At 29.0% G+C, this 9,407-nt stretch overlaps 1 protein-coding gene across 1 annotated transcript in view; it reads right to left on the bottom strand.

The window, feature by feature from the left end:
* Positions 1-5,126: 5,126 nt before the first annotated feature.
* The window catches only part of LOC135953083 (putative lysozyme-like protein), a 40,485-nt gene continuing 36,204 nt past the window's right edge, over positions 5,127-9,407 (bottom strand). Inside the window, exons 5-6 of the mRNA XM_065502750.1 lie at positions 9,201-9,229; positions 5,127-5,951 (exon numbers count right to left, since the gene is read on the bottom strand). Coding sequence (XP_065358822.1) covers positions 5,127-5,951; positions 9,201-9,229 — 854 coding nt within the window. The remainder of the gene's footprint in view (positions 5,952-9,200; positions 9,230-9,407) is intronic.

Here is a 9,407-nt window from a genome sequence, read left to right as displayed (position 1 = left end):
TAAAGTTGAGGAATTTATTCGTTTATTTTACTGGTAATAATAACCTGGAATAAAAAAGGGAAATAAAATGAAATTTATTGTCAAAAAATGCTTTTACATTTATTGTTAAGAGATTTTATTTAAATAAAATGTTTTTCTAAAAGCTACGCAAAGTAAATAAAGTGATACTTACAGCTGAGAGATAGTTATTTTCAATTTAAAAACATAATTTTATTTTTCAGTTTAAAGCTAAGTACTCTGTTAAAAATTTCGTGCGAAAATTTCGTCAAACTACATAAAAAAAAAATATTTGCGAAATAATTTCGCAAAAACAGTACTCTGTTCTTTTTGTTAAAAACATGTGATATATTCTGGCAACCTTATTTTTCCACACGAAATAACGTAAGCAGCACTACTTTCGCACGAAATTAAAACTAACAGCTGATCATTTGTTGTGCATGAAAAAACCATAATTTTTCGCAAATATGTTCAGAGTACTAAGCTAGACAAAGGATTTATTTTCATTTGAATATAAAGCTTTTAAATGGAATATATAAAATCAATTCTCTACATTGAACTTAATTTACTGATATAGATAATTTAATTTCAAGCTTAGAAATGTATTTAACAAAAAGTAATAAATTGTAAATAATTATTACTTTCTTTTCTTTAAATACTTATTTTTTTTATATAAGTATGGTAAAAACTAATAATATTTAACACTGCCAAAGACATAAGGTTAAACAGTTAAATTATTGTTTTGAGAAAATTGTTCCGCAAATCAGTTATTCTGAATTTTAATCCAAACTGATTTTAATGTCATTTGAATACATTTTTATTACCTGCGATATTTTTACTTGTTTGACAATTAACAAATGTAACAAATTCTTAAAAGCTTGTGATAGGAAACGACTCCTTTTAGACACTCTGTAACATGTCACTGATAAGCTTCACAAGATTTAATTTTAATTATTTGATAATTTCTGTTTACCAAATTGGTAAAAACTTCATTGATAAATTGTTATTTAATTATACAACCCCTCAAATTATTTCGTTACAATAATTTATACAAATTTCCTCCCATTTTAATTTTCGTATTTGAATAGTTTTGTGTGTAATTTTTCAAAAATGGAGGAGGTTGCACAATATATATTATTGCGTAACTCAAAAATGGTTTAGCTTATTGACTAAACTATAAAAACCGAAATTCCGCAATAGATTACTTTAGAAATATACATTTTTTTGGCAAACAAAAATAATTTTTTTAAGAAAAATTTTGATTTATTTGTTTTTTAATACGAAATACAAAATTGGAAAATGCAGCAGTTAAGCATTACTTAAAGGTAATTTTATTTTATTCGGTTTTTTCAGTTTATTCCATTAACTAAACCTTTTTAAGATACGCGAATATATGTTATGCAACCAAAAAAAGTGTCAATTTCATGCACAGTGTAATGTTTAATACAAGTTACGAACATCTTTAATATAAATAGTAAATTATTACTCATCACTAAGTAGCAATGATCATTTTGTTATCGACTGTATTAAATTACTAAAATTTAAAGTCTGCTTCAAGGCGCAATTTTCAAATAATTTTGCTTTACAGCAAGACTAGTGAAGACAAGTTGCCAGACGTGTTAATCTTTTTGTCGATTTTAGTGCCACATAAATTCGGTATTGTTTCTAATTTTCCGGACTTTTTTCATTCCCGACAAATGTTAAACAAATCTGTTTAATCCCAGGAATTTCCGGACATTTTTTAATACTAAATTAAGTCAAAATTAAATAATGAATATATCTAAGGATTTAAGCTCTTTCGTTTCGAAATTAGCCTTTTTCAAATCAGAATTTATATAAACAAATTTAAACCAATATTATTGTCATTATTTCCTCTAGATATGAATATCCTTAGAAGTATTAATGTAAAGCATCTCAATAATTCAATTTGTGTTAAATCGACCTACTACACGCAGAGAAAAATATAGTTGTGCATATTTAATGTAACCATTTCATAATTTTTACAAGTTTTTTTTTAACAATATTATAGTCACAGTAACTATTTATACGATTGTGGTAACCATAATATGGTTAATTTACGATTCACATGATTGTATCAACAGTAAACAAGTATATGTTTGTGACAACCGTTTTTATGATGAAGGACTTACCATATTATGTTGCTCTCGGCCTATGAATATCATAATCTGAGAACATATTATGATATAATGATTCATTATAAATATTGTTGTCACAAACATATACTTGTTTACTATAACCATATACATATATGATTGATACAATCATGTAAATCGCAAATTAACCATATTATGGTTACCACAATCTAATAATATTGTTAAAAAACGTGTATAAATATATTTTTTTTCTGCGTGTAGAAATGTTAATTTGCCTGTTTTTAATAAACATTTTTCTGTTTTTGTCACACAGAGAAAATAGTTTTAGTTGGGATAACTGAATTTATTGCTATTCAAATGATTCAGTCTTGTCATTTAGACTGTGGCTAAACAATGTTAATTGGTGTGATAAAAATTTGGTTATTTTAAACGTGATTCTTCTGTGTTAACTTTCTGTTGGATATAATAGAATAATTCGTTTGAGAACAATTCACAAAAAATCTGTTTTATCTGTGGGGAAATAAAACTTTAGCCTTAAGAACAAAACTTATAAAGAAATTCCCGAAATTTACCGACAAAATTGTCAAGAAAATTTCTAAAAACTTGCTTATGAAATTGGACATAAGCAAGTTTTGTATGAATCTAAACTTTTGTGAGGATCGATCCATAACTGAAAAGTATTTTATTGTCATATGTTGATGGCGGGTATACAAGATTCGGCACGGCCGAATATAACACTCTTAATTGTTATACCCTTCACAATTATATGTATATAAACAACAAAGAAATTGTTTTAATCCGCAAATAATAGAGTTCTGCACATCAAAATATTTCTTTAACAAATTTTTATATAAAATAATTGAATAGTTTAAATAATATATTTTCAAAAACATTGTTAATTTTATTTTTATACTTAATCGTAGTCTGTAAGGAATTTGTATTTCCATTGACTTAATAAATGAAATGAAAAAATTAAAAATATAAGTTTGTCATTCCGTTTGTAATTTCTACATATTTCATTTGCGACCCCAACAAAGTATAAATATTCTGGATCGTTATGGATAGTGGAGTCGATATAGCCATGTCTGTCTGACCGTCTTCCTGTCTGTATGGTGAAATCAACTTTCCGTAGCCCCCAAATAACTTACATACAATAGTCATGCGTCAATATATCCAGAAAATCGGCCCACTACTGGCTGAGATATAAGTTTATACCAGGACAACCTTGATTTTTACCTATTTTTGATGTATATCTAGATTACTAAGTCATTAATATAGACAATATGGATATCTAATGATATATATAACGCCATAGTAAGTCGGACCTACAATGGGTCAAAATCGGAAAAAAATATTTTTGAAACCGAATTATTTTTTTCACCAAAAAAAATTTATTATCATTTGTTAAAATTTTTTCACTAATAAATTAAAAAAAATTAAAAATAAAAATTATTTAAATTTATTTTTTTACTGTAGTGAAAATTAAAACAAAAATAATTTGTTTTAATTTTAATTGTTTTAAGGCGTTGACAAGTAAGCGCTAAAGTTAAAGGGTTTTAACATGGATAACATGATACTCATTGTTGGCGTATTTTAATTGCGTTAAAATTTCAATATTTTTGAAATGGCAAAACTTTTGTCGCCACGTTTTTATGAAATTAGAGTTATTTGTTCATATTTGCTCAGAAGAAATATATGAACAAGTTTGTTCTTTTTGTTCATTTAAAAAAAATTCTACAAAATATAAGTTTCAAACATCTACAGTAATGAAAAGAACTTCACACTGCTCACATGACTGAATTGTTGAATTGAACTTGTTTGTTCATGAACAACCCAACTCCTATAAGAAATATTACGGCAAGTTGTTCGACTCTAGAGCTGCTGCAGAACTGAACTCGCTTAAGATTATTTTTCTTTAATAATCCTGACAACAAATATGCGTTTTCATCTTTAGTGGCCTATTTTAGGTTTATCAAGGTTGTGACTTCATCATTTCAGAAATGTTCAATTGTATTTCAGGATATTCAAAATATTTTTCAAAAGATTCCACTTGAATTCCAAAAATTTTTTAGGTAGAAATACATTTCTAATTATATGTATTTCAGAAATTTCCATTTGTATTTCATAAAAATTCTAATAGAAATACAAATTTAAATTTATAAAATACAAAATTCGGAAATACAATTGCAAATGATGTTACTCGAAATTGTCCAATTTCAATTTATTTTTCAAATATTTCTGTTATCCCAAAGATCATACGTTTAACTTACGATCCCATTTGAAAGCGATTTCTAGTGCATGATGTGTTCAGAAATAGTTGGCATCATTGGATTTAAGAAACACTAGAAACATGATTACATTTATTCTATTTTATATATCATAGTTCAAAATATATTTTCATTTCATGCCTTTCAAATAAATGAATTTCGAGTTGGATCTAAAATTCTGTGGTTTTTTGACAAAACAACTTAAGGGGAATTTTAAAATTTTTTGTTTTTCTGTTGAATTGATCGATAATTATTTTTTTTTTATTTCTCCTAAAATAATTTTAAAAGCTCTCAACGAATTATACAAAGCTTTCAAAATTCTTTAAATTCCTACAAAATTTGAAAATTCCACTTAAGTTGTTTTGTTAAAAGTCCACAGAATTATACTTTGTGAAATTTTTGATATTTATAAGACAGAAGATATTCAAAATTATATACATATAACATATTTCGCATATTTCGGAGAATAAGGAAATTTTTATGCTATAATTTAGTTTTTTCGCCAAAAAATATGAATAAAACTTAAAATACTAAAATCATTGCCAAATAAAGAAATATATTTAAAAAAACTAAAAATAAATAAATTAAACAAAAATAAATATTTTAATACTACAAAAATGACCATGAATAAATAACATTTGTAAAATATGTATGTATGTTATAAAAAAAAAAATGCATAGGAATACTCTAAATGACTTAGACTAGAGTTAATAGTTTATTTTTGTTCATCTTTCCATCGTTTAAACTTTCAAAAATCACCCATCATAGGATTGTACATCAGAGTCTCATGATTTTGAAATGGATGACCGGCAAAAACCGTTATCTTATGCTGGGGACGTGCTGGAGCCGCATCCATAGTATGACGTTTTACTTTGTAAGGCCCATTATAGGCCGGCCTATTGTATTGGCTGTGATATTCGTATTTGGCCGGTGTGGGTTGGTAGTAAATATATTTAGTTTTTTGTACAGCAGGCGGTAAATACTGGGCGGGTCCGTTATGAGCCTGAATTTTATGGACGTTCTTTTCCACGGCATATGAAACTTGGGTTTTGGCAGGTTGTTGCTTTTGAGCCACTTCCAGGGCAGCTATAATGGGTGTTATATCTTTTAAAGAATCTTTATTAGAACCACCCGAGGCATGATAGTTGTTATATTTGTAGTTATTGGGATTTTCCTCCTTGTAAGCGGGTTTATAGTCGTAACCCTCGTTGGGATGTTTTTCTATATAAACTTCTTCCGGTGTTTGTTTTTGCTTTTGCATTTGATGATACAAATCGTAAGAGTTTTTGCCGCCATAAGCTGCCGTTATTTGTTCGGTGTGTGAGAGAGATTCTAAAGGACCAAGATCATTTGGCAAACCATACGAATTTAAATCTACACTTTCACCAGTACCGGTGCCATAGCCAGTACTACCACTATAGCCGCCCGAGTTCGAGGTGTCTAGGGTAACAGTTTTGGAGGCTGTGTATTCGGTTTTACCATTGGGCAACATATTCAGAATTTCCTGCAGTTGTATGGCAGCTTTGCGTGCTTCTTCGTCTGACAATTTATGATGACGCCCATAAATATTAAACTCCTGACCCGTAGAACCTGTTGTGGCGAATTTTTGTATTTGAGGTGCAAGTGAAACATCAGTTTAGGTTGTAAATTGTTGTGGTGAAAAGTGTTTTAGTGTTTTTTGTTGTTGTTGTTGTTGTTGTTGTTTTAATGATGGTAGAGAGTAGTTGTTGTTGTAGTTGCAACATAGAAAAGTTTGAAAAAAGAGAAAATCTCATACGGTATCATTTTATAAATCGATTTCAATAATGATTTAGGTTGTGTTTAATATTTAGCATTGAGTACTTATTCTTTTGGGTTAGCACTGTTAGATTTTCAGTAAGTATGAGGGATATGTACATGTATTTGTATGTGTTTTTGTGTGTGTGTAATGTGTATATGTATGTATATGTTTTAATGCAAACTTGTTGATGTGTATGTATGTAGGTATGCATGTTATTGACTTGTTATTTACTTACATTATTTGAATTTGGTTGTATTTTACATGAAAATTGTTGTTCTTTTGGTTCTGTTTTCTAAACTATTAAAATTGGTTGAAAATATTTACAGCAAGAGTCTTATTAACTAGAATCATACTTAATTACAAGACTTAATAATATCCTTCTTAGTTATATTAAGTTATCATTTCTTGTTAATGTTTCCACAATTATTTAGCATTAATACTTTTGTGGCTAAAATTAATTTCCTGTTCTGGCTGTTCTTTAAAGATTCAAATAAGGCGTTTAACTTTAAAAGTATGCTGCTACAGATTACATTATTATTAATTACTGAGAATAATCTAATAATTTTGTAATAACAACAACCTGTTTTAATAAACTTATAATGATTTAAAAGTTATTTAAAGAGAATTTGTTTATTATTTGTCTCAACACTTCAAATATTTAATTTGTATAATTGTAATGAAATTCGTATTTGTAGACGTTACAATATTTATTTCATCAAAAAATTAAAATTCTTACAGAGTAGTACTAATAGTATTTTTCACTCTAACATTAAATTTTTCATTTAATTTTGTAATTAAGTATTATTTCTTAAAAACTAAATTTGCAGCATGACAGTGTCAGGCAAAACATTTCATTGGACAAAAATTGCTTCTATACTATATGTTCGTTAAAGTTTGCGTCGCTAATTGGGACCGGAGAAACACGACGCAAACCGAAATGAAGCACGAATTCCATACATTTGTATTGATTTTCATTTAAGTGGTTCCGAGATTCATAATTTTAGCTGAAATAATTGATTTTTCGATACAAACATTTTCATATTAACGACGCAAATCGAAGTAAGTTGAAACCAAAATGACGCAAATCGAAGGACTAACGATGCAGCTTTGAAGCCATGCGACGGAAGCTGAAACAAAATCGATGCAACATCGAAATCACACACATTTTAAAATGACGCAGCTACAAAACGATGCAGAACGAAGTTGCGTATTTTTAAAATTTCTGTGTTTTCGATTTGCGTCGCATGGCGTCGTTAATATGGTGTTTTTTTTTATTGAAAAATCTAATTTTTCAGCTAAAATTATAAATCTCTTAACAAATTAAATTAAAATCAAAACAAATGTATGGATAATTCATCTTCGATTTGCGTAGCGTTGTAATTTACGAAAGGGGCCTTGTATTAGCTATGGTCAATTTCGAATCGAATTGTATATAAAACTTATATAAATCAGGTATTTATGACAGATAAAGTCCTATTTACCAGTTTCAATAGGCTTCCTCCTTTGGCCAAAATCACTTAAATACGAATACATATCTATACCAGAGTTTCGATATTCAGCTCTAGCAACATATTTCTTACATTTGACTATGCAATAAATATGAAATTATCTCATTTCATCACAATCAGCTAATATAAATATTCATACTGCTCGTTCGTATTACTATTAAAATTGCAATGCTAGTCTGCAATTTTTAGTAGCAAACACAATCCATTGCATATCCACCAAAATATATGTTCGTGCTTTAGTACCACACACAGTTTTTCTGTCGTGCTAATATTGCACTCCATTCGTTTTATTTTGTTGTGCTGGCAAACTTTTCTAGCAAAAATACACACTTCTGTAGTTGTGCTATAGCACAATTGACATTTCTGCAATTGATGCTATCAGTTGCTGTTCTTGATAAGTGCATAACAACATATCAGTAAACACACCCAATGTACAATGTTGAAATTTATCATAAATAACACTCGTTTTTTTAAGTATTACTGTACCGAATCTTATGAAGATCGGCTTATAATAGCTTCCACATAAGAATCTCTTCCGAAAAACATAACCTACATAAATATCGATTTCAAACCAAAATTTTGTATTTTTTTTTTATCCAAAAATCATCTTAGTGAATTTTGTGAATATCGGTCCATATTTAAGGTCCACTTCCATGAATCACTCTAAAAAATCTTCTGAATAACATTAGTTATATGAAATCAACCAAAAAAGGTCTAGTTAAGGCTTAATGTTTAAATACATACAGTGATGGTCAAAACATATGCAACCAGCAACAGAATTTTACAAAAGTGGTTTAAACTAGTTTAAGATGTAAACAAAAATATTCATTTGCTTATAATATTTTTTAATTAATGCTTTAAAAATAAGAATATGAAATTTAGTTCAGAATTTTTTGCATTGAAAAGAAAAAAAATTTAAAAAACTACGTATGGGTTGATATTTCATTGGCCAAAACATATGCAACTAATTGCTTCTAAAACATTTCTGTCTATAAAACTTAATATTTCCTGACAAATCCTATATTTTCAATGACGGCCTTACATCGGCAAGACAGTGAAGCTATCAAATTGGCAATAAAATTTGCAGGAATAGCGTTCCAAGCATCTACCAATACTTGAAACATAATATCTGAATTAGTGCAATTTTCGGGATCGCTTCTTTGATTAACGTTTTCCCAAATGTTCTCAATGGGATTTAGATCTGGTAATTGTGGTGGCCATTCCATTACCGAAACTCTTTCTTGTGCTAACCACGATTAAACAACATGTGCAGAGTGCTAGGGGTCGTTATCGTGCTGAATAACTCATCGAAGAGGCTTATTATCCTCAGAATTTGGAAGCATTACTCTTTCCAAGATGTCTCTATAGATAAATCCATCCATTATTTCATTCATTTAGAGCGATGGGCCAACACCAGCAGCAGAAAAACTGCCCCCATACCATTACGTTGCATCCTCCATGTTCAGTGTCTTTTTGCAGTATCGTGCTTGAAGTCGCGTGTTAAGTGGTCGTCTTACGTAACACATGAAATCACTTCCGATGATATTAAATTCGGATTCGTCGCTAAATAGGACAGTCGTCCATTTGTTTTCTGGCCAATTTAAATACTCCATAGCAAACTTCAAACGTTTCTTTTGATTACGTTTTGATATAAGCGGTTTTTGCGCGTAGGGAAAACGTCGGTGAAGCATGCAGGATGCAACGTAATCGTTTGGGGGTTGTTTTTCTGCTGCTGGAGTTG

Source organism: Calliphora vicina, chromosome 1, assembly GCF_958450345.1.
Source record: "Calliphora vicina chromosome 1, idCalVici1.1, whole genome shotgun sequence".
Taxonomy (NCBI): domain Eukaryota; kingdom Metazoa; phylum Arthropoda; class Insecta; order Diptera; family Calliphoridae; genus Calliphora; species Calliphora vicina.
This window is presented reverse-complemented; position numbering and strand designations above follow the sequence as displayed.